The sequence below is a fragment of the Ochlerotatus camptorhynchus genome, unplaced genomic scaffold (assembly GCF_037179485.1).
Source record: "Ochlerotatus camptorhynchus isolate MF236.1 unplaced genomic scaffold, CSIRO-AGI_Acam_v1.1 ptg000554l, whole genome shotgun sequence".
Lineage (NCBI taxonomy): Eukaryota > Metazoa > Arthropoda > Insecta > Diptera > Culicidae > Ochlerotatus > Ochlerotatus camptorhynchus.
This window is the reverse complement of record NW_027041037.1, coordinates 255,325-282,533: the sequence shown is the minus strand read 5'-3', so window position 1 is coordinate 282,533 and position 27,209 is coordinate 255,325. Positions and strand designations below refer to the sequence as shown.

Genomic DNA, 27,209 nt, shown 5'->3' with positions numbered 1-27,209 from the left:
ATAATAAGATATTTTATCCTGCTCGGGAATGGATGTTTACATTTTGAAGGAATGAGAATTATTTGGAACTACGTTCAAGTGAAATTATTGTAAGATTAAAATCTGATGCGTGAAGGGGCTGATAAAATCGGGTCATTACTATATTTAAGAAACATCTGCAAACAAAGTCAGGTGTTAAGAATTTAAATCTGTCTTTTTTGCGATTACGATGTTGATGATTATATACATATGTCCTTATTTTAATAATAATGTAGCAATGTAGAAATTATGATAATTTATTGAAGAAATATTCCATGCTTGTGGTTTAATAAAAAAAGCTATAGAGGTTTGTAATTGCAATGTGAATGCTAAAATAAAACAAGCCTTTTCTTGAGGCACTTTCAAACTCTTGGGCCTTTTTTGGCATACTTTTCCAATTGTCGTATACTAATAGGTCATCTCTACATTATATTAAATAGTATGCAATTGTTAAATTTCGTCATCGAGGTCCAAGTGATTTTTATTGCAACGTAAACAGTCTATCAACACGCTAGTGAAAGCTAAATCAAATGTCTAAACATGCGAAGCCATTCCAACTATTATGCTCTATTGTTTGCCTGAAAACGTGTTCGTCCTAACTTACTCTTCGTCGGAAGATGATTTGGATTCTTTCTGTGGCGGTGGGTGTGAAACAGATCTTTGAATGCCACCACCGGTTTTTGCACATTCACTATCGTCGGTGTTTCCTGTTTTTGATTCTTCCTTCGATGAGTCTTCGCTATATTATTGTGAGTGTGAAAAAGTGCAATACAGTGAATCATCCAACCCACAACAAAACAACAGTAAATGTGACTGATATGTCGATGCAGCCGTGTGTTGTATTAAGTATGTGTTCGTTTTACACGTGCATCCTTGGGAATTATTGTCAAAACTATAACAACGATGGCACCAATCAAATGTGATCTTATCTTATCTTTCTTTATTAAAGAGACTTTCAGCCATCGGCTGGTTCATCTCTGTGAGTCAAATGTGATAAATTTGAATGTTATTCGTTATTACTGCTTTTTGTATCCCTTAGCACGTTCCAAGTAACAATTCTGGTTTTATAAGGGTTCTGTAGACCATGATTTAGACTTGTAGAATGCTATAAAACATCAATAAAACTTGCAATGTTGCTTGGGGTTACAATGATTGATTAAACCATAATAAAATGGAACCATCATCGTCGAAACAGTATCGATATTTAGCCAAAATAAAACATCTAAATTAGTATCGAAACTAAACAAATGCTTATAAAATTATCAAATAAATTGTAAAAAAGTGACAATTTTTTTGTACCTTGTTAATTAACTTTAACTGAACAATTACAATTACTTCATGCTGTCAAAACGAAATATCCTATCAGTATGGCTGTGTAGTTCGATAAATAACAACACTTACATTTTTTTCACTGGCAAATCAAATTGACTGACTCTGCGGACTCGGAAGACTTCACCCTCGTCAGACGCCAGCGTCGGCTGGGTGTTTTCCTTGTTTTCGGTAGTTGCGTTCGCCGTGATGTTCTCTGTACCAGTCGTTTCATTGGACTCGTTGATCCTGTTTAGCACCTGTGCCTGCACTTGCTTTTGCTGCTGGGTGGAAGATGTGTCTGCCTCTCCATCAGTTGATTCATCATTCTGAAAGAAAGGTTTAAACTGGTTCATATCTAGCGTTCCATACAGTCAACTTGTAAAAATCAAATAGGCTATAGAAATTGTTTTGATTTACGTAAAGGTGGGAGTACGAAAATTATGATTGGGCCATAATTAGTCTTGAGATCTTTTATTCCTATCACCCACCCCAAACACCTTCTAATTCCATTTTATCAGTTAAACACATTTATGGTAATAATGTAGATATATGCAGCTCAGTGTGAATGAATTAAAAAAAAAACTAAAAAGTAAAAAGAAGATACTGCAGAGTTTTACACGGTGGAGTAATCACGTTAATGCCAAGAGAACTCTATCCCTGTCAACCACATATAACACCGTAGCTCACATGATTTTGACATTTTTGGACAACGAAACTTTTGAGGCATACTGACAGCGGTAAAACTGACGGAGGTACGACATAACAAAACAACTTACTCCTTCACACTTGCATCACAGTGCTGAATGCTAGAGTAGTCTGTTGCAGTCATCCTAACCTCTATATTTATCACATTGATGTGAGCTATGACGAAATTCTTGATCGCTGCCCCCTTGGTTAATGCAGCACTGATTTTTGCATTACATTTTATAAGGGCCTTACTTTCTCAGTATGGAGAAGAAAAAAACTTTTTTTTTCGGATTTGAGACAGCAGCAGTTGTATTTTTCGGTGTTAATAACGCGATAGTCTATAAATTCGATAACAGCTATTGTTTTGGAGTTTCATTGTCAACTCGGTAGCTTTTGTCATTGCCGGTCGAAGCAAAATGTGTGAAATAAAGTTCAGCTTGAAAAATGGAAGTGCAAAATCCACTATAGGCGAAATTGATAATTTCGTGAATGCACTGGATGCGGATCCCGTTCAGATGGAAGAGACTTACCCGATCGCGGAGGAGAAACCCGTTTTCATAAAGTTCAACACGGAAGATTTAATTTTCCATTATGTGAATGTAAAGACACTTGAGGTACCCATTTCTCATGCGTTCTATATGTGCGTGTTTACGATTGACCACCGGAGGTTTTGCTGCCCGCGGTTGGTAATTCCGCTCACTCAGCAAATAAAAAAAGGATACATACGAGCAAGGTTGGTTCCACTCACTTCTCTATAAAAATGTTTTTATTTTATTTGTCTTATTTTTTAAATATATTTTTCAGGATTATGTATTTATTAGGTGTTCTAACGAAATTTTGTTCATGTAAATAACAATAAGAGGTTGTAATATATATATATATATATATATATATATATATATACATATATATATATATATATATATATATATATCAAACCTGTAAATTTTACCTACTGAGAGTCACATAAAGCGATTTAATTATTCGCAACTAGATCGAAATATCAGTATAATGTCTAATGATTTCATAATTCCGATAAACAATTTTTATAGCGAAATGAGTGGAAACAACCCTGCATACGAGTGTAGCACTAATATCTATATTTTTTTAATTTTCATGAATTCATCGAATTTTAAGTCGTTTAAGTGTTATTACAAACCACGCGGAATAACCCAAGTTCATGGTATACATGGACGTGAAAAAGGAGATTTCCTCCTCGCTTAGTTTCCTCAATCAGAAGAGAAATATTGTTGATGACGGCGCGGGTGGTGTAGTTGTAAAGGCCCAAACGCAATGTGGACGGAAACGGAAAGTTTGACAGTTGTCACAAAAGACATCAAGATGCTTAACCGAAGTCGATTTGGTTCTAACTAGTTTTCAATCCGACAAGTAGGCTTACTCAGATCGGGCTTTTCCGCTGCCGCTGCCGTTCCGCTTCCGCTGTCATTGCGCTTGGGCCTTAAGTGTGATTACCTCTCACCCCAGCAGGCCTGGGTTCAATCCCAGACGGCACCACCAGGATGTTCTGAGGCATAACATCTCTGATCAAGTAAAGCCGTTGGTCCACGGTTCATGAGCTGATAAGTCGATAGGTAGGGTCCAGATGTGGTAGCATTGGTGCTCAGCACAGAAAACAAGATCGACGGAAAACAAATCAAGGAAAAAAAAGTAGGGATGCTTCCTAGCCACCGGATGAATTACTGCTTCAAGTGAAGGCCCGTAAACAGCCAGTACAAAAACAACAGACCGGAGAACATAAACAGGATGAAGAACAGAGCGGTAGCAGCTCGGATAGCGGTACTGTAGTGGCTGGAGGTGCATCGTCTATTTCAACCCAGCAACCCAGTTGAAAGCTACTTTGCGAAATATGAATTTAAATAAATCCTAGTTAGGTTTGCATGAAGATTACGCTTGATTGTATTATTTTGTTAAGTCGCCGGGAAATATCAACATCCTGGTTCTCCCATCAAATTCCCGGCTTTTCCCAGTTTTCCCGACTTCTTTTCAAATTCCCGATTTTCCGTTTCGCTATCCACCCTGCAACTGTCATTTTTATGATTACGCTTTACTTGAAAACGTTCAAAAACTCACTGGCTGGCTGCTTTTTCGTGGTATACAGTGTTATAATACAATAATCAATCCCCAAATGAAAATATTTAAAACTGTGGACACTTGAAAATTGACAAAAATCGTAGAAAAAGAACATTTGGTTGAATGTTTGAACTTTTTGTTAGTACATTTTAGCCTAAAACACATTATTTTCCTTTACAACTTTGTCTCAGACGTCATTTCGATCAGAAGTGACGCATTAGTAATAAAACAGCAAAACGCATTAGTGCTATAATATATGGATAAATATTAAAGACGCCATTTTGATAAAAAAAATACAAGATGGGCAAATTTTAGCAAAAATGTGAATGATTGCCCAAAATAAACAATTATGCAAAGTTTCATGAAAATCGGCGATGGTACAGAATTTCTTTTGATTTTTCTTCGAGAATTCACCTACTACCATCTATGAAGTCCATCTGGATACTATCTCTCGCTGTTGTATTCTTTTAGTTTTCTTCACAATACTGTAGGAATTATCTACATATAAGTCTTGAAATTCACTCTAAAAGTATTTTAAAATTTCTAACCAGTATTGTAATTAACTCCGGAGTTCTCTACAAAATTCTCCACTGAATTCTCATAAAATTCTCGCTTGATTAGCCTTCACATTCTGCTAGAAATTGAATAGGAATACTCCACGAAATTTGGAGGAGTATTTGATGCTAGCAATGCGTAGGAGTATAACGAATTAATAACATCAAATACTCCTTAGAATTGCCTGGAGTTTTACTCAGAACTATCATGAAATTCTCATTAGATTTCCCTGAATTTATTTTGAATTATAAATCCCTCTTAAAAATTCTACTTCTCCTTAAAATTCACATACAGTTCTTCTCGAAATTCCCAGTATTTGCTGGAAATTCCTAGGTATTCAGAAAGTCACCAAGGCTGCAAGAGCGTAGTGGGTGGGAAATGTTGTCTGAATGCCAGATAACAATCCTGGAAAATCGCTAATTGCCTCAAATCCTGTCTGTACAAAACAATCTTAGATTTCTATTTAAAATGCTATTAGAACCACATTGGATGTTTCATTAGAATTCATTTTAAGATTAAACCCAAATTTCATTATAATTTTCATTGAAACTAACTTGAAAATCATTTCAAAAATTATTATTAAGATTCATCTGGAATTAGGTGGATCGCGGAATTACCTTGGAAGCAATCCTTAGATTTCACTTGAAGTTCTCCTCACAATCACCTTTAAACCGTACACCGTCCACCCACCGCTGTTTCTCGACTGTCCTTCAACCAATTAGGCTTATTTTTTTGTATGTGATTAGTGTCAACCACAAACTAGTTATCTACAGAAAATCAGCTCAATTGGTTGAAGGACAGCCGATAAATAGCGGTGGGTGGACGGTGTCTGTGTTCCACTATCGAGTGCCAATCACCGACGCGACGTACATCGATTGCCATCCATTGACGACTATCGAATGCCAGGGAGCCGGCTTCAACACTTGGGTAGATATCGCACCCAACAACCACTTGGGCCGGGTCCAACGGTTTTACTTTCCTTCCGAAGGACGTAACCAGAAAATTCTATGTCTTAGAAAAATCCCACCGACATCGACAAATTGTCTTCACTGTCCACGTGCATAAAAAAAACTGCACCTGTATTAGTGCAACCAACTTTGAGGGCTCCAAGCATAAGTGCAAGAATGATCATATGTACACGGCTTACTGCACTTATTCTTACTGGGGCATTCAGTGAAGTCTAAAACAGATTATTTTGATATCTATTGATGGCCTTTCACAACATATTTTGAAATATTCCGTTGGGTGTGTGCTTTTGGAGACTCAGAAAGTTTTTGGCTAAAGCTATTGGGTGCAACCATCTCCATTTTATTGACATGTAATTCCCAAATAACCCTATTGAACATACGGTAACTATTTAGGGTTCCTTTTATTACGTAACAGGTGCTCAGTTTGTAATGATTGATTTACTTTTTCAATGATTCATGTAAATAGGTTTTTATTTTTTGTGTAAATGCAAATGTAAATTCGGATTAAGGATGTTGATTTGAGTGCAACCGGAACATCAAAAGAGGGCATATTTAATTTTCGAAAGGAATATATCAAATTTTTACTTCCAGGAAACTATTTAAAATTGATGAAGGGCATGTTTCCAATAGTTATTTTCTTCCATCTTTCCTAATTTTCAGAATAAACTAAATATACTGGAAGAAATTATCAATAGGAAAATTTAAGCAACTCACCTTTTTAGTTGTCTCCAGCTGTTGTTTGATCTTTTGTGCATCATATGCCTTAAATTTGGGCAGAGCGTCATCGATGAAGGTAAACGGTACTCGCTTGTGAGACACCTTGATCTTGCCCACGTATAGCACCTCGAAGAATTGTGAATTGTTGGCGGAAATGTCCGGTAGGGAGGATAAACTGGACGAAACACTGCTACTGTTTTGCATGTTTCCACCACTGGCCGAGTGGTTCAGTCCACCGGAGTAGCTCTTGGAGCTGGACAGACGACTTTGCGACCCATGCTGCTGCCCGGTTGCACTGCTACCGTTTTGGTTGTGGTTTAGCGTGGGACTGCTATCGTGCTGCGCATTCCGCATTTGTTCCGACAGTTTCAAGTTTGACGCCGGTGTTGAATGGATTCCTTGGCCACGCAGCGCACGATGTATGTCGTTCGAATTTGCACTGGATGACACGATGCTCTGTGGAATACTGCCGACAGATCCGCCACCAATCGAGGCAGGATCACGCATCTGATGCATTAGCTCTGTCATCTGAAATAGCGAGAAGAAAAGAGAGAAGCAGATTGAAAGGGACGGCGTGAATTACGTGAGAATACGGCAAAGTTAAAGATCGCGGCCGTCTAGAACTTGAACTTGACTGGTGCACATAAGTACCTATTCGTATTGGTGGAGTGACTGAGGCCCAGCCAGAGATAGGTGCGATTAAGCTGTTTGCATATTGATGATCCCCAACAGAGTCGCTAATTATATCGCCTTTTCTTTGGTAGGGTGAGTAAAAGCAAGTTACTTTTTGTGTAACTACGGTAATATGACAAAGCTGGACATGTTGCGAGAGCAAATATATTACGCTAACCTCGATAAGGTTAGGTGTAGGCACAAATCAGCTGCTGTTTGAAACACGCCTGCATACTGGTACGTAGATGGCTGACACGTGACAGAATGCCGCACCGGAAGGTTGTTTACGGGACTGGCATTGATGTCTCCTCGCGAGTTTAATATACTTAGCTTGTGTTTATAGTTAAATTGTTTTTTTTTTCAATCTTAATTGTTTGATCTGACAACTCTCTTTTATGAGAATATTAAAAAGTAAATGTAGCCATTGATTCATCATGGTCATGCTTTGATTCGATTATTTATAGACATTGATGGTCTAAATTCTTTCTTAATCGTTACCGTCGTAGCGGGCTTCATTGGACTGGACCGGCTACTATAGACACTTTCAAACTAAGTAGGTTAAATAATCGATTGAATGTCTATCTGCAACTTGTTACTGGGACTGCAGTTTACTAGATCGTATAATCCTCAGCAGTGATGGAAAAGTTCGCGAAAACTCACTATGACTCGCGAACTTTTCCCTTGGTGAACTTCGTGAAATATCGCTAATTATATCCAATTAAGGACTTCCCAGAATTAGGCGGAAAAGTTTAGCAAAGGAAACCTTCCCAAAAAATTTACAAATTTGTTGTTGAAACTTTCATAAGCACCCCTCGGGAGTCGCTGAGCATTCATAATATCAGTTAGTGCAGAATATTTCATGTGAAAATCGTATATATCAATGTTTTGATCTGGGTCTTGCGGTGACGGAATGATTTTCTAACAAATTTGAACTGTCAAAATCGAACCAATTTGTTCTACTGTTGCAAGAAAGAAATGAATGAAAAGTATTAATTTTGAGTGAAAAGCCAATCGTTAATTTTTTTACAAATCACTTCAAAATAATTCCAAAGATCATATTTTATTTAACTGGTGCACTTACACAATCTTCGCGTAGCTCCACATTTCAATTACTATCGAAACATGAGAAAATCAAACTCAACGACTTTTAAATCCATCGCAGCAGTCTGAAGGTGACTGGGATTTGTCTTCCCCAGATCTCAGGTAAAGGAATGAAAGGTATTAGGGTAGATGTACCAGTTATGGCTACATGTTCCTTTGTATGGTGTGTTAAATAACTGGAACACGCCATAATAGCAACGTATGGCCATAACTGGTACGCCTACCCTATTTAGTCATATTAAAACTCGAACATTCCAAAAATTCATGATTTATGAGAATCTCTCTGTTCCAGTTATTTGTCTGATTTGACTATGAATTTTGTACAGGTTGAATATTTTTGGATTATTTTGTTGATTAATTTTTCAATTTTAATGTCAAAAAACAGAATTTACCACGTCTCCAAAGTAGCCCATCTGTTTTAATTTTCGAGAGCGGTTTGATGGCTATATGGTAAAAAAAAATCTATAATTAATCTTGGTCGTTGATATACTTCTCACATGTACGGTATCCCTACAGCCCATATACACCACATCCTATTATTAACTACTTTATTGATTTCATACGAGCTTTTTATAGTTTGTGTACACCAGAAAAGCGTCCAAAGAATCTCGCCACGCCACGCTACTGACCATACAGTTCAAAGAGTTTAAATATCTTGTACACTGTACGCATTTTCAGCAGATGTGAGCTGTTTTTTATATGTCATTCATACTGAGTGATCAGATTTTGTCAGGCGCACTATGATTGAAATCGATACTGCAACTTGCATGCAAGGTTATTTCCGATCAACTACACTAAAGGTTAATCTAAAAGAACTGAACTATATGTTTTACAATCAAGGTATATAAGTGCGAAAGTTATAGTTCACAGTTACCTAGCCTCTATTGACCAAAGTTTTGCTGTACAAAATTATTTGGCATAGGTTTCCCACGAAACAAGTAAAACCTTGCATGTGTATGTTGGTTCAAGGCAGTTAACTTTTTTTATATAATTTTGTTCGATCATTTTAGCCACCTACATGCTTCAGAGACGTTATTTTGCAGACCTTGCAGAGGCTATAAACAATTTGTTTGAAATAGTTTCATAGTTTTTGGATGGCCCGTTCAAAGATGTAAATGACTCAAAAAGTATTTTTTCACGAATGTGCTTTGGGCTAGACCCTGTTATGAGCAAATGAGCTGATCTTTTGCACATAAGCTATTGAGGTATATAGGAAGTTAGTTTTTGATGGGGAGCAAAAATCTGAGAACATTGCGAAAAAATTGGACAGTCTATTGTACAGTGGTGTACAGTTTTACTAGTGTGTACACTAGTTACACTGGCGTAACTAAGGAACAATCCTAGGGGTGGGGGAGAGGGGATGATTGAATTTATTTTTAGAATATCTCAATTAGACAAATAGTGAACAATATGATGTGTAGAGAAAATAAGTATCAACAATTCTATTGAGGGCTTGCAATAATCCTAGGGGGCTGTGTCACCTATAGCCCCCCATAGTTACGCCAATGGTGTACACTAGGCTGGGTCAACTTAACATCCCGCTACTCCCCACAGCTCTTTCGATTCGTTTTTAAGTCCCCAACAACTGTGCACTGGATGCTGAAAAGTAGTACTTATCGACACGGTTATTTTAAAGCTTGAGTCATTTAATATCTGGACCCAAAAAACGGATTTATCTCGGAACCGTCTTAATGAAATAAAAATAATGATCATTTGTTGCACTTCAAAGGAAAAATAACTAAAAAAAACTATTCCGATTTGGTTTTGATGAAATCTCGAACTTTTCTTCGAATATCACTCATCATATTTTTGACACTCTGTTGGCTAACCTGAGCGGCCGTTTTGTTCCACCATCTCTTCATCTCTTTTGCATCCCGATTCTGCTTCAGTGTCCTGTTTGGTTGCTTACTGGCCCGAAAAGATCGAAATCCTTCTCGCTGACGAATCTTTCTGACAGTGCTTTTAACTGGCAATGAATTTATTAGCGATTTTCCAAGTGGGTGTCCAAAATTAATTTTCGGTTCGCGGCTTCCATCAAGTATAACCAGTGCTATGTTCCTAAAATTCCGCACCCAATATTGACCTGCGCCCTTAAAATATAAATCTGCCTAAAATAATGATGCGTCCGCCCTTGGCGTTGTTACATTATCTAATTGATATGGTCCGTTGCAAAACATTTGTACTTTATCGCTACTGCATGATGAGTAACACCGTATTCTACACGTGTCAAAGGTGGCATTTGTCACACAACAAAAACCCGAGGGGCGGAAAATCGTTCTAATGTTCCTTGAACATCTACAAAGTCCCTTTATCCATACTTCTCGAAATTATGATTAATTTTCAAATGTTCTGTCAACACTTTCCAAGCACCATATTTTTGTTTGTATCTCATTATACTTAACGTTCTCAAAATTTCAGGAAAAAACTCTGAAAAATTTCTAGAAATTTTCCTAAACATTCGTGGGCTAAACCTCGGGCAAAACAGATTTCCCAAAACTACCAGTCAGTTTTAAAATAAAAACCTCCACAGTATGAAGCCCTTACTGTGCCAACAATGGGGCAACGGACTTTCGTTTCTCCGAGGCACTTGGTTGCCCTTCTTAAGTCTCAAGTTCGAGGCTAAATAAGAGCAAGATTATAGATATGATGATACTTAAATTCAGCCTCAGAAAACCTCTGGCGTATTACAAATCATTACCAATTTGGTTTCTACGGTGCTGTTCAATTTATACTGGAGGTGGTGGATTTTTGATATCTTGAGTAGTTATAAACTATGATTACTGTTAAGATAGCATAAATCAATCGCCAGCATAAAAGAACAACAATGATAAATTTATTTAGATTAATGCAAAATGGCACATCCCTTACCTTTGAAAAAGAAACTTTTATCTAGGAAACCTCGTGAACTCATCCTTTGCTACTTTTAGCAAAAGTGGATTCCCAAACTCCTCGAGCATGTGTGTGTGTGTTAATAATGCAATCGTCGCTACGCTACTTTGAAATAACCAGAGATGTTTGTGCTGTTACAATTGATGTTACCGTTAGAAACCTTAAAATGCAATACGTTTACTGTTTCAGTGCCAGGTTTTTACGGTTATTTAAGGTTCTTGTTTCAGTTTTTGCAGTACATCGAGTTATAGAATAACAATCTCATACAAATTCGCTATCGCAGTAGACATGACATTAATTTTTACTATGATTATATAACTCGATATCGAACTAATGGACATCGAGTTGTGGAGAGTTTTCTGTACTTCATCTATGTTGCCAACATCGAGCCCTTTATGGCTTGGATTTCAAACATTATAAAAGTGATTCAGTTTTTTTTCCGAAGTGATTCAATACTTTCGGAATTGATAACAAACTATATGGAATGATTCACTTTTCGGAGTGATTCGAAACATTCCTGACGTGTTTCAGTACTTTCTGGAGTGATTCTGAATTTTTCTGAAGTGATTCAGTACTTTCTGAAACTATTCAGTACTTTCCGACGTGATAAGGAACTTTCTGAAGAGATTCAGTACTTCAGAAGTGATTCCGAACATTTCTGAAGTGATTCAGTGTATTTCTAACTGATTAAATTATTTTCGAAGTGATTCCGTTCTTGAGGAAATGATTAAAAACTTTCTGGGATGATTCAGTACTGTCTGAAGTGATTTTTAACTTTCCTAGAGTGATTCAGTTCTTTCAAAAGTGATTCAGTACTTGCGGAAGTGATTAAAAACATTCTGGAATGATACAGTACTTTCTGGAGTGATTCCAAACTTTTCTGAAGTTATGTAGTGCTTTTTCAAGTGATACCGAATATTTTTAAGTGATTCAGTACTTTCTGAAATGATTCAGTACTTTCCGAAGTGATCATGATGTTTTCCAAAGTGATTCCGAACATTTCTGAAGTTATTCAGTATTTTACGAACATTTCTGAAGTGCATTCCCAAGTGATTCAATTGTTTCCAAAGTGAATTTTCCGCAATGATGCAGTACTTACCAAAGTGATTTCGAATTTTTCTGAAGCGTTTCCGATCTTTTCTGAAGTTATGCAGTACTTTGTGAAGGCACTCTTAACATTTATTAAGCTATTCAGTACTTTCTGAAGTGATTCCAAACTGTTCTGAATCGATTCAGTACGTTCAGAAGTGATTCCGAACATTTCTAAAGTGATGCAATACATTCCAAAGTGATTCAGTATTTTCCGAAGTGATTGAAATCATTTCTGGAGTGATTCAGCACTTTCCGAAGGGAGTCCAAACTTTTCTGAAGTGATTCAGTACTTTCTTAAGTGATTCGGAACTTTTATGAAGTGATTAACTAGCTTCCGAAGTGATTCAATTATTTCCTTTAGTGATTCAGTACATTCCGAAGTTATTTCAAATTGTATTGAAGCGATTAAGTACTTTTAGAAGTGATTCTGAACTACTCTTAACTGATTCAGTACTTTCCGAAGTGATTTCGAGCTTTTTTTGCTATGATTCCAAACTTATCTCTTTTTCTATTTTTCTTCGATCAGGGGCAGTGGCCACTTCAAATTTACCATTTTTGATTCATTGTTTCCTTAACATAAACAGAAGCGCAAGGTATATCAAGTCGCTAGCCACTTCAAATTGAATGATTTTAATATTTTTTATCTGAACATGTTCACCAGAGGCGTAAGTCATTTAAAATTTAATTTTAATTTCTTCCTGAACATGTATATGAAGGGCCCTAGCCACTTCAAATTTCACGATTTTGTTCATTTTTTCCCTGAACATGTTTATCAGGCGTGCTAGCCATTTCAAATTTAACACATTTTTAATTTTTGCCTGGACTTGCCTACCAGGAGCCAAGCCAGCCATTTAAACTAAAAATTTACTTTAACTATATGTTTTGTATTACTTCTGTGTGAAGTCAACGATTTACATAGTTGAAGATGCTAATTTCATCTAACAAACTAAAGTGGTAATTTTTGTACGATAAATGAGGAGATGAAAGTTTAGAGTTGATAGTTCCGTTAGAGTACGGCAGTGTGAAAATTATATATAGAGAGTAGAAAGCGAGCAAGGACAACTTTTCAAGAAGGTACACATCGGTTTGATCATCTCTCTTTACCAAACTCCCCCGTTGGAGAGTGGTGGCCGGGGAAAATACCCCTAAATAGCTCGTCTTCATTATCTTTAAGAGATCGAGCATTCCAATTTAAAATATTTAATGCTGCATTACTGAATTTTAAAGTCATGACAATATTATTTGCAAATTTTACTCCAGTTTGAATAGCATCAAACATGGAGTTAGATTTAAGCATATCAGAAATCATGTCAATTATTGATTTCTGTTAAAAATCAATTTTAGGGGCAGTAATGCTTCCTAAGTCAAAATTGTCAAAATTTCCGTTAGAATTACGTTGGTTAGTATTTTGATTTCTACCCGCTGCAATAGCAGCATAGGTAGCTCCATTAACTCGTTGAACATTGTTAGCAGCGAGAGGAGTAGGTACAGATGAAAAATTTGAAGCAGGGGTGATATTTGTACCTACGGGTACGAATGTAGAATTTGTTCCTCGCTGACCGTTGTTAACAGCAGAGTAATTTATACCTGTTCGGAAACGTGGAGCGTTTCCTATCTGTCGCTTAGAACGAGATTGTAGGATCGCTTTCCGAGTCTTACATTCCCAAAAATTGGATTTGTGGTTTTCACCACAATTTGAACATTTAAATTTCTTAGGATCTTCCTTTACAGGACAGTCGTCCTTTGCGTGAGAGGAATCACCTCAATTCATGCATTTAGCTGGCATGTAGCAATTTTTAGTTCTGTGACCCCATCCCTGGCACTTACGGCACTGAGTGAGGTTTTGGAAATTTCCTTCAGTCTTCCTGAAGTGTTCCCACTTCACTCGGACATGGAGCATAAGGCTAGCTTTTTCTAAGGCCTTTAGGTTGTTTAGTTCACTAGACTTGAAGTGAACTAAATAAAAATCATTAGAAATCCCGCTGCGCGAATCGCCAGGACAGGATTTAATTTTCATTTTGATTTCTTGGAGTGGCACAACTCAAAGTGACTTTGCCAGTTCATCTTTGATCTGATCCAGGGATTCACCACTGGGCAGTCCTTTCATGACAACCTTGAACACACGTTCAGTTTTGATGTCGTAAGTAAAAAATTTGTGCTGCTTCTCAGTAAGATACTTGAGAACACATTTAAATCCGTCCAAGGTTTCAGCCAATACACGGCATTCAGCCCGACGTCCAATTTGTAGTGAAAACTTAACTCTCACGAAATTCAAAAGTTCCATGCGAAGAGCATGGAAATCGGAAGTGGTTATCACAATATGGGGAATCTTTTCCTTCTTGGCATTAAGCCGGGAAAGTTTACTAGAATTTTTCTTGGATGATGGATCATTCTCATCATCCGTGAGCAAATCAAATTAATTTCATCAGAAGGGGGATCAAGAGTTTGCCCCTTTCTTTTGCGTTTAGGCGTCATGGCGGCAGTAAATTTTTATCCGAATCGACTCCCAAACAGATTACTTAAGAATCTGAAGGATCGAAGAGGAATTTTCCAAATCGATATTCAAGAAGGATTACCTCGGGTAGGGTCCAAACAAGGATCGAAGAGGAATAAGAGTTGAACAAGGTAGAAATTTTACAGGTTGAGCACTGAAAAGTGCCGTTTAAATTTGTTGTAGCTTTAGGTAGTAGTGACACTTCCTTCAGCAAAAAGCAAATAGATCCGCACGGCAAGAGAGCACGATGCGGACTGTTTTGAAGGGTCAATGTTATTCTGCCTGAGACACCGTGAGACATCATTAGCATAAATTAGACAATACATTATCATACACCTACTTAAATAGTTTTGTTTCATTTACGGTAAGATAACTAGTGGAAGTTCTTTGTAATTTGGTAGGTATGATTCATAAATATGCGAATATTCTCAAAGCCTAAATTATTAATTTTATTCAACAATCATAAATTGCGTCATTGCTAAAAAAATCAATCCAATTTAACAATGAAAACAAAATGACACCGGTTGAGTGCAAAACTCACGTCATCACCCGTCTTTTATTCATTCGGGTACTGGTTGAGTCTATATGTGTCGCTATGTATTGGATAACTGCCAACGAATTGTGTTATTTTTGCTGTAGCTACTCTATAGCAACTCTCGCTCTCGATGGCGACCAGTCGTCTGCTTTGTACAGATCCTTTAAAGTGGCATTTCCGTACTCTGTGTGGCCACCACCGTGGATATCCGCCGATATAGGATATTGGGATAAATTTGTTTGTGTGAGACTCGGCAAATTTATTCAGAAATAATTAAGTTGGATGAAAAGACTCCCTTGATAAATTTGATTCTCAACAGGTATTCGAACTGGTTATGCCGTGTCATATATCTCCCAAAAGTCAAGCCTATTTTCATATAGGCAACAAGAAAGCCATTTTCCTTTGAAATATCAATAGACACCCTTCTCTGGGCTCTAACTAAAAGCATTCCAGAAAATCATGACGGTGCTAGGCGTTAGAATGGAACGACAGCGATCCATGGAAGAAGACTTATTCAAAATATAATTTCATTACTCGGCTGTTGATTTTATAAATGGAAATCAAATTACCTTCCATCCGCGTGTCACAGAACGGAAGTGGCTCCGTGTACTTCATACTGTAATTTGTCCTTAGCACTGACGTTGTGCTCAGTTTTTTCACACAGGTAGAAGCAAGATATAGGCCAACCTGATGCTTAAAGCTGGGAGCTTGAAAATTGAACTTTTGACTTTGCCATTAAGTACACTAGAACAGGAGGAAAATTTTCTTCACCCATTACTACAGCTACTAATCAAGATCATAGAGTTACAGTGCACAATACTTGCACATCAGGGAAAACGAAACATTACGCAAACAGAAACGATAAACAAGTGCTGCTACTGCTACTCCGGTTCACGTATAGGCCCGCGTTCTTACGTTCTTGGGCCTGTGTCGCTGTCCATCGTGTGTAATGCTTCAGACTCGGTCGGATGCCATCTATTTTTACTCGCGTATGAAAACGATTTTTTTTCTGTTCACGCTTTTCGCTTCAGAAAAAAAAAGAAATAAAAATTAGGTCGTTCACACTAATGATGGCAGAACAGATTACTTTTTCACTCCTCTACCACCGCCGGTGTGGCGCGGCACGAGTAGGGACCTCAAATTATTAGCTTTCAGCAAGGTCATGGCACATCGGACGTGAGTATTCGTGTAATGTTTGCATTTCACCAATCTGATTTATGTTGGGGTAATGTTTGGACATTATCGAGTAGGTTTTGGATTGATGTCCAGTTGTTATAGGATTTTTGGATTAGTTTCTGCATCGTGCTGTCGACCAGAGCTCCGTCTGTCCACATTTGAAGTAAAGTTGAATAAATTCGAGCATTTTTCCATTGAAATGAGTCATGCTTGTATTTTGTCAATTCACAGAAAAAATGGCATCCTGTTACAGATTATTTGATAACCGCAACTATAAAAACATAACACGGTTGTCAATTTCAATGCTAATATGTTACTGAATGAGCAATTGCAGTTTTCAAATTTTCAACTCATATCCGGAGCACGTTTTGAAACATAGAATCATACGTCTAACAATCTATTAGAAATAGACATAGATATAACACAGGAGGATATATCAAGGACAGAAAGTCGTCCGGAAATTTTTGGAAGCCCCATCAAACGCCGACAGACAATCATTCTCCAAGCTCGCCATCGGGACGCAGCATCACGGATTCGAACACCATGACCGAATAAGAAGTGGACCACCACGACGCACTGCATATAGCAACTTGGAGACCTCTTCTCAGACCGGATCGGTCCTGCCTCTTGCCGCCTGCGCTCATCTTAGCCGTCGTGGTCCTGTATCTGGTTCTGTTGAAGAGGTTCTCCAACTTGCTTCTCAAGGCAAGTATTCAAATTTGTTAGAGCATTCACTTCCTGATGACTTCCGTTGTTCCAGCAAACATGTGACTGCTACGAAGGTCAGCCCGCCACTTATGTCAACATGTCAGCCCTCAGCTTATACGAACGACCACCATCAAACATCAGCAGGACGCACTTCTTCCCACGTTGAGATGAGCGCCCTTGAGCTCGTGGAGCCAACTGCAGCCTACGCTCTTCACGGTTGTCCTGTCTCTAGTGATGATGACGGGGTTTCCCAACCTCAACGTCCCGGTAAGGTAGCCCAAGCCCCCCGTTAGCTGCTGGGATACTACCAGAACGTCGGTGGCATCAACACCTCCATAGTAGACTATCAGCTTGCCTGTTCTGATGCCTGCTACGACTGGTATGCCTTCACCGAAACTTGGCTGAATAGTAGCACAACCTCTCGGCAGATTTTTGACGACTCGTTTACCGTCTACCGTCAAGACCGTTCCCCGCTCAACAGCCATAAGCGTACTGGTGGAGGTGTTCTGCTAGCGGTTCGCTCCAGCTTGAAAAGTCACCAGCTGTATCCACCCAGCACATCTGAAATCGAGCAAGTGTGGGTGCAACTATCGTTCGAGGGCATGTGCATTTTCGTCTGTGTCGTTTACTTCCCTCCGGACCGCATCAACGATGATGAACTTATCGACAAACATCTTTGCGCGATTGATTGGGTCGTCTCACGTATGGACGCTAGAGACAATATTCTCATCCTCGGCGACTTCAATCTGCGTGAAATCAGCTGGCGAGTCGATTCGAATGGATTTTCGTACCCCGATTGCCGTTATTTGAATTTTGGACGAATAACCACATGTCTTCTGGATGGATACAGCACCGCTAACCTGCAGCAGATAAATGTGGTACCTAATAGCAACAACCGCATGTTAGACCTCGCATTTGTCAGTGAAGACCTCCGACCCAATTGCTCTGTAACACAAGCTCCTCATCCTCTAGTCAAAGACTGCATGCATCATCCAGCTCTACTGCTGTCTCTGAACAACTGCACTAATTGCCAGTTTCAGGATACTACCGAAGAGGTGCTTTTGGATTTCAACAAAGCTGATTTCGATGGCATGAATCTTTTCCTATCGAGTATAGACTGGAACACTACGTTTCGTGATTGTGACACCGATTTGGCGGCGTCGACCCTTTCGAACATCGTATTCTACGCTATTGACCAGTACGTGCCGACAAAGACCAACCCTGAGAAGGCTTTCCCAATCTGGAGCAACACACGCTTGAAACGTCTCAAAACGGCTAAAAGGCGTGCCTTAAGGAAGTTCATTCGACACCGAACCGCAAGAAACAGAGCACGCTACACCAAAGCAAACAAACGCTACAAGATCCTTAACAAACGCCTATTCAATTCTTATCAAGAGAGGTTGCAGCGAAGTCTCAAACTCAATCCTAAAAGCTTTTGGAAATACGTAGATGGCCAGCGGAAAGAAGTGGGACTTCCCTCCACTATGCGTAATGGTGACACAGAAGCTTCTGCCCTTGACGACATCGCTGACTTGTTTAGGAAACAATTTAGCGGAGTTTTTTGCAATGACCCAACTAGCCCGCAGGATATTGTTGATGCCGTGAGTAATGTGCCTGTACTTCCTCCGCTTGGTGAACTTCCTCCGATATCAAGTGACACGGTGCTTTCCGCTAGCAGACGATTGAAAAATACTACCGGAGTCGGCCCAGACGGTATCCCGTCTATAGTGCTGAATAAATGCATCCACTCTCTTTCAGCACCTCTCGCTACTGTGTTCAACCTCTCATTGGAATCAGGCGTGTTCCCGAATATTTGGAAGGAATCGTACGTGTTTCCTGTACATAAGAAAGGTTGTAAGCAAACAGTTTCAAACTACCGTGGCATAGCCGCTCTATGTGCAACCTCAAAACTCTTCGAGCTGATTGTTCTGGACTTCCTTTCACACGGCTGCTCGCACTACATCTCGGAAGATCAACACGGCTTTATGCCCAAGCGCTCTACTACCACAAACTTAACCACGTTCACTTCATTTCTTGCTCGCTCGATAGAGCGTGGCTGCCAAATTGACGCAATCTACATGGATTTGTCAGCAGCTTTTGACAAGATGAACCACGAAATCGCTCTGGCCAAGTATGATAAATTAGGCGCTGATGCTAGGCTACTCAAATGGCTACGTTCATATCTGATGGGGCGTAACATGCGTGTACGGCTCGGCAACCAGTTTTCAACTTCGTTTCCTGTTACATCCGGTGTACCGCAAGGAAGTCATCTGGGGCCATTTCTGTTTTTGTTGTTTATGAACGACGTCAACTCAGTTCTAAGGTGTCACAAGAAATCCTATGCAGACGACTTCAAGATTTATGCGATCATCGAGAAACTAGACGATGCCGAGTTCTTACAACATCAGTTCGAAACGTTTGCTGATTGGTGCAGAAGAAATCGTATGGTATTAAACACATCCAAGTGCTCAGTGATTTCCTTCACTCGCAAACGTTCACCGCTCATCTATAACTACAGCTTGTCCGGAGTGTCTCTAGCACGAGAATCCTTGGTTAAAGACCTGGGAGTGCTTTTGGACTCGAAGCTAACGTTTAACGCTCATCTGACATACATCATCTCGAAAGCATCTTCCCAGCTAGGCTTCATATTTCGCTTTGCCAAGCACTTCAAAGATGTATACTGCTTAAAGGCCTTGTACTGCAGCTTGGTGCGACCCATACTTGAATACTCCTCCGTTGTTTGGAGTCCATACTACCAAAATGGAATTCAACGCGTTGAGAAGATTCAACGGAAATTCATCCGTTATGCTCTACGACACCTTCCCTGGACTGACCGTCTGGATCTTCCTAGTTACGAGAGTCGTTGCAAACTCATTCATCTGGACCTACTCAGTGTTAGACGTGATGTTGCAAAAGCTTGCTTTGTCAGTGATCTGTTAACGTCTCTCATCGACTGCCCTTCGCTACTTACACAGCTAAACATAAACATTAGGAGACGTCAGCTACGTACACACGCCTTTTTGTTCATCGATACTTCCAGGACAAATTATGGTTTGAATGAGCCAGTTCGTAGCATGTGCCGTGTGTTCAATCATTGTCAACATGTATTTGACTTTAGTTTTTCACGTGCGTCCAATAGGCAGAATTTCTTGAGATTTATGTCACAGTAGCAATAGTGCGATAGTTCTAAGTTTTAATTGTCATTTGGGTATTTTAACCTGTTGACTGTAACAAACTACAAATAAATAAATAAATTCTAAACACTAGAAACGCGGATGAAGTAAGAACACCACATCTTTTGAATAATGCATCACAAAATTCATTATTTTTCATAGGTATAAATGTTTTCAATTCGATGCCTAAAGGGTGTCCACGATGAAATTGCCACACACAAAATTGATTCGCAAAATTCGAGTTTTCATCCGATTGCCATCAAATTTTCAGGGATTGAGAAATAACTATTAAACTTCATTTTACCATTTACTCGTATTTTATTTACAGTCCATACGCAAATGCCCGCACCTTGGCCTTAACCCCGGCCATAAGATTCTGCACAACCTGTGAATCAACCGTTTTTTGCATGTAAACCCATACTTTCTTCAGTTCCTCGACTGTCTTCACTACCTTAGGTCGTTTAAGAAGGTGCTGCTTCATAATCGCCCAGTACTTCTCGATGGGGCGGAGCTCCGGAGTGTTGGGAGGGTTGAACATTTTTTGCACGAAATTGACCTTATTGTCCGCATACCACTTCAGCACGTCCTTGGAGTAGTGGCATGAGGCCAAATCCGGCCAGAAGATTGTTGGGACGTTGTGGGCCTTCAGGAGATGAAGCAGCCGCTTCTGGAGGCACTCTTTTATGTACACCTGTCCGTTCATCGTGTTTTGGGTCGCGAAAGGTGCACTCCACTTCCCGCACGTGCAGATGGCTTGCCAAACCAGGAATTTCTTCGCAAATTTGGACATCTTCTGAGTGCGGACATGCTCCGGAACGCTGAACTTATCCTTGGCCGTGAAAAACAGGTTGCCGGGGATCTGTTTGAAGTCGGCCTTCACATATGTTTCGTCGTCCATGATGCAGCATTCAATTTTCGTCAGCATGTTGAGGTACAAGTTCCTGGCACGGGTTTTGGCGGACTTGTTCTGCTTCTCGTCGCGATTAGGGGCCTTTTGTACCTTGAACGTTCGAAGCCCAGCCTTAGTTTTGGCCTTCTGGACAAAACTTCGGCTTAAATAGACACATCAAGCGCTGCATTTCATATGTAAAAGCTGTTTATTGAGCAGTTAAATTTTTATGAATGGATAAATCATGTATCTTGACGAAGTTATCTCTAACGGATTATTTTGTATGGAGACTGTCATAAAGACATTTTAGTAATTTGTGTAGCATATACAAAAAACTACATTGTTTGCCTCGATGGTGATGATGGATTTTTAGTTTTTTGATTTTTTAGTAGTAATAGTAAAAATAGCTTTGAGTAGTCTACAATGGTTTGAGCCTCGCGCGCGGAATACAGGTATAAATGACTAATACGTGGAAATTGTGGCAAAAGCCTTGAATTAGTAAAGGGTTGGCTGGAAGTCGTTTCCTTGGATATAGTCCTGGCACTGCGGAAGCTTAAACGTGTAAATCCTAGGTCCCGTGTAAATGAAAGTATTGTCGAGGAATATACTTGGACTCTTGATAGCTAGTTACACCTTTGAATGTTTTTGGTTGATGCCTATAGCATATTTAACAGGACATTTATATCTGTAATTGTAACCAGCTCGATTTTGTTTGCAAACCTGGTTAAAATGTTTATATTTAATTATCTTTAAGATAACTCGTCCAGCTCAAACCTTTGTAGGGATAAGAGGTGGGACCATCATCATCATCATCATCATTATTAAATTAATAGATGCTGAACTTTACACATTCTTGTAAATTTATATATTTGTTCGTTGATAAATAATTACATTTTTATTGGCCTGTTCAAAACACAGATTAATATAACATTAATTGCGGATAAATGGTTTCATATAATATTAAAGGTTAATTGTTGTATGTTAGGCATGTTAAGTAGTTGTTATTTATCTTCAATATTTATCAATAATATAAACATATCAAACTGATCTTATGGTTTTCAAGGAACTTTTTGATTTTTCGCAATAAGTGATAAAGCATTAAATAATAAATTACTCAAAAATTCATGGCAAGTACATAACAGGTCAAACATAATGCATTATTTGTACTTTATTTATCACATAAGCCGATATTTCTGTTTAATATACTCAAAGAAAACAAGAACTATTTCTCACTCTTAGCATATTTTCCTGAAAGTCTAACATACTATAAGTTGTTCCAAATTTAAATAAAAAATCAAAACATTTCAAGCCAATTTTCCATCGATTATGATATTTTCACTCCACAGTGCTCAAACGGTTCAAATTTTGGGAGGATTTTCAGGAACCAATTTGGAACCGTTTGAGCACTGTGAAGCAAAATTTTCAAAATTTTAATCAATCTTATCAATATATCATTCTTTATTAAAATAGTTAAAGAAGGAAACGTTTTATTGTTTATAAACTATTCAACGAAGAATATTTTGAATAGAAGAAAGCTTTTTTCTTCTATTCAAAGTATTCTTACTAGGTAGAAAATATTCCCATCTTTGTCAAAGTATTCGAAACATTTGCGTTTTTATTGAAAATATTCCAAAAAGAGAATATTTCCTTCTTTATTACGTATTTCGGCGCAATATCGTTCGGAATAACGGGCCATATTGACTTTTGGTGTTGTCGGAGTAATGTCATTGATCCCGTAACGCGGATAGATCACCTTTTCGTTGTGCGTTACCGGTATTAGATCTACCATATCGAACTTTGGCCCTAAGCTCTTCTTGTTGTTCTTGTTGTTGGTTTTGAGAATCGGTTTTTAGAGTTTCCGAGGAACTGTGATTCGAAACAAAAAACGGTTCGGTCCAGGGTTCTGTTGAATGGCCAAATATCAGTATCCTCAAGTAACCGACAAGTCCGCTAATTGCCCACCAATCGCCCAATTTGCAATACGGTCATGGCTACACAGTTCGAAAAAGTAGTGTAAATTTCTGTTCAGTTGATGCACATAAATGGAGCGTCACATATCATATAAGTTTACATTATATATGATGTAAACGTCTGAGACATTTCATGCAAAGTAGCAAATATTGTATACAAAAGCCCATTATTGTAAACAACATTGTTTACAAGTTGCTCGGTTGCGTGAAATAAAATACAAGTTTACGTGAATGAATGTTTACATCACTATTAAAATTAAGAATTTTTATCTGTGTAGATATAACATAACCTCCATATAACGTAATATCGATATAACGTAGCTTTTGCTTCAATATAACGTAACTTTCAAAAGATCCGAAATCTAAACAATACATGTGTTCAGAAGCTGGATCTAAGGACGTACAAATATTTAGGGACTGAACTTTAATTGTTCTGTGTTGTAATTTAATATTTTGCAAAGGTTTATAAAAATGTATATAATTCATGTGTTTTTTTTTTTCATTGAATTACATTTGCGCTGAACTATCGTAGTTGAACACTACTACGTGAACATAATTGACATTCGTGACATCGTGACTCACACCGGTAGCTACATACCGGTAGCTACATACCGGTAGCTACATATAATGAAACAAATATGTTACGATATATCGAGCAATATGACTGTATAACGTTAATAAAGGGCCTCCGAAGTTTAAAGCAGCCGTATATTAGATTTATATTGCAAGAGGCTATTATATGGCTTGTTGGTGTCCCAAGTATCATTGTTTTTGTCAGTTATACACAGAATTGGATTTTAAAATTTCGTTTGATGATTGTTCAGTAAAACATAATGAATACTGAACACTCGGTACTCTATTTTACTGAGTTTTGGTTATTCGCTGTAAAGCTGTTATTTTACGGAAAACCCAACAAACAATTCAAAGTCACAAATAAGCATACACATTGAATAAATGCTGTATAACAGTGTACAATGCTGAATAAAACAGGATGTCGAATTATGTGCTGAAAAAAGCTCATTGAGTTCGATAGATGCGCCTTTATTCCGCCGTTTGCTCTGATATGATGAATTTCCTTATTAAAAGCTTTATAAACGTTGACTGTCTTCCTTATTCAGAACCAGAAGTTTGATCTAATAACAAACTGAATAAGTGTAATTTGCCCATACATTGTCGCTTTAATTCGACTGTTTTCAATTGATTGAATAACATGCTTTATTAAACGTCTTATAAATGTTTTCTAGTTCCATTATTAGATGTCATTGCATTGCTTTACAATATTGCTGTATAAATGTGAATACACTCAGCAAAATAGCTCTTATACCACCCAACAAACAATTCAGAGTCACAAATAAGCATATATTTTGAATAAATGCTGTATAACAGTGTACAATGCTGAATAACAAGAGTTGTTCGAATTATGTGCTGAAAATGCTCATTGAGATCGATAGATGCACATCTATTCCACTGTTTGCTCTGATCTGATTAATTTACTTATTTAAAGCTGTAAAAGTGTTAAATGTCTTCCCAATTCAACGTCAGAAGTTTGATCTAATAACAAACTGAATAAGTGTAATTTGTACATACATTGACACTTTAATTCGACTGTTTTCAATTGATTTAATAAGATGCTTTATTAGACGTCTTTTTTTTTTTTTTTTATCTTTATTTTAGAGATTTTTAGCCTGAGGCTAGTTCATCTCTTATTATTAGACGTCTAATAAATGTACTCCAGCTCCACTATTAGATTTCTTTGCATTACTTAACAATATTGCTGAATAAAGGTGAATACAGTCAGCATGATTGCTCTTATACCACTATGCGACCATGTTGTAATCACATGATTTGTAAATGCTTTTTAAACGACGAATTAGATTCATTATTCGACAACACTGATTCAGTCTAACAACAAGGTGAAATCAGTAGAGTAGTGGTTACCGTTTTCGCTTTCCAATTAGAAGGTCGTGAGTTCAATCCCAGCTCAACCCTTTTTTTTATTTGTGTTCTACGTCTAATTACTTTAAATAGTAATCATCGATCACATGACTCACGATAATGAATGCATTGATCTAGTTTAAAATATAACCGAGCATCCTTTCTTTCGACGTGGAGATGTGAAGAGGCAACATTGGTCTCATTTAAAACAACGATGAATGAATTAATCATTCCCACAGGGCCTTGAAGGAGCTAGAGTTGCGATCGAGAGTGCTGATAGATATTTACTTTCATGCAAGCTTTTATTGATTATTGAGTTGCCCATATGATGAATTCTAGGATAGCTCAGATGACAAGGCAAGCGGCTGGTGATCGGAAGGTACATGGTTCGAATCCCATACAACGACATGTATAAGTATTTAATAAATTTTCTAATGTCTGTGTGGTGCGAGCCACGTCAGAAATAATGAATACAAAATACTTAAGAGACACACCCTTCCCTGTCCCCGTGTCTCTTATTTTTCGGGTTAATTTTCCCACGGTTGAATAATCGTTTAATATAAATGTACAATAAAGTCTAATTAAACGTTACTTCACATGATAATCAACCGTATACAGAGCATCACTGTTTTAAGGAAGCAGTGATGTCTAATAAACGCTGAATAATCAAAAATTTTATCGTATAAACTCTGTTACAACTCATATAAGTCGAATAAAAGCTTCTTGATATAGCTTATACAACACCAAGTGAATCAATGTTGTGGTTGAATAAATCCTCCAGATTTGTGTGAACAAAGCCTGAACAGAAGTTATTATTAAAAATAGTACAAGTACTGGTAAGCATGCAGTTGAATAAAATGGCCAAGAAGTCGTTTCTTCAATAGACGATTGTTTGTTGGGAATTCAGTACTTGTTATTACCGTATTCAGTAGTTTGTCGCAAAAGCTACTGAACATCAGTAGTTTTATTAAAAATAACTGAATGTTCGGTCTTCTTCTTCATTTTCGCATTTCAAGCTAATTGCTTATCGCCGGGATGCCTCTTCAACGGGGGAGTTTGTTAAAGAGAGATGATCAAACCGATTTGTACCTTCCTAAAGTTGTCCTTGCTCGCTTTCTACTCTCTATATACAATTTTCACACTGCCATACTCTAACGGAACTATCAACTCTATACTTTCATCTCCTCATCTATCGTATAAAAATTACCACTTTAGTCTGTTATTTGAAATTAGCATCTTCAACTATGTAAATCGTTGACTTCACGCAGAAATAATATAAAACATATAGTCAAAGTAGTAATAGTTGGTTGTTACCAGAACAATCAGGATATCGGGAAGGTCATTCTTGTGAAACTGCATTGAATTTGGTGTTTGCAAAGTGGAAAGATAACTTGGATCATAAAGATACGACTGTTGCTGTTTTTTGGATCTGAAACGCGCTCTTGAAACAATTTATAGGCTCTTATTGTTAAGTAAATACCATCAAGCGTTTCGGAATTACTATTACTGCATATAAATGGTTTAAACGCTATTTGTGTGATGGACTGTTTTTAATGATTCTGTTTCCAGTTCCGTGGATACCAGGGAAGTGTATTAGGTCCCCTTTTATTTATTATGTATATTAATGAATTACGACGTGTTTTAGATCTTGCGACATTAACCTTTTTGTAGATGATACAGTGTTATTCAATACAGCGAAGGATTTAGATGATGCCGTTTTACACTTGATTGAAGATTTGCATTCTCTAAGCAGATGGTTGAAGTATAAGCAATTGAGATGGAATACAAGGAAATCTAAATTCATGGTAATTTCTCGGAATAGAGTAAATTAGAACGTCTCCGTTGTAATTGATGATGAGGCTATTGATCGATATCGAGATTAAATATCTTGGCGTGATTGTTGATGACAAACTTAAGTTCAACTCTTACATTGACACTATGTCGATTGAAAAACATCCTTGTTCCTACTATGGAATATGGATTCCCCTAAGCCCCATAGAAACAGACCATAATAGAAACATGCATTCATAACTGATACGCTAAGTCTACCTAAATGACTGGGAAACGGCTTTGAAGTAGTGAAGTGTTGATGGCATTCGTGCGAATGACTTTTAATCATTACGATCTTTTGGTTTCGCTTTGAACATTCTTTCGGAAGCAAAACAAAAGTTTATAAATAAGAATTTACTGCGACTGTTGACGTGATCGTACTGATGACGAAAAGTAGG

At 37.9% G+C, this 27,209-nt stretch overlaps 1 protein-coding gene across 5 annotated transcripts in view; it reads right to left on the bottom strand.

The window, feature by feature from the left end:
* The window catches only part of plx (PTB_TBC1D1_like and TBC domain-containing protein plx), an 80,953-nt gene that overhangs the window by 12,068 nt on the left and 41,676 nt on the right, over nucleotides 1-27,209 (bottom strand). For 4 of the 5 annotated variants that reach the window (XM_065236506.1, XM_065236509.1, XM_065236510.1 and 1 more), the window contains 3 exons: nucleotides 6,345-6,875; nucleotides 1,420-1,655; nucleotides 623-757 (listed from right to left, as the gene is read on the bottom strand). In XM_065236506.1, coding sequence (XP_065092578.1) covers nucleotides 623-757; nucleotides 1,420-1,655; nucleotides 6,345-6,875 — 902 coding nt within the window. The remainder of the gene's footprint in view (nucleotides 1-622; nucleotides 758-1,419; nucleotides 1,656-6,344; nucleotides 6,876-27,209) is intronic. The other variant, XM_065236508.1, reaches the window with a different exon arrangement.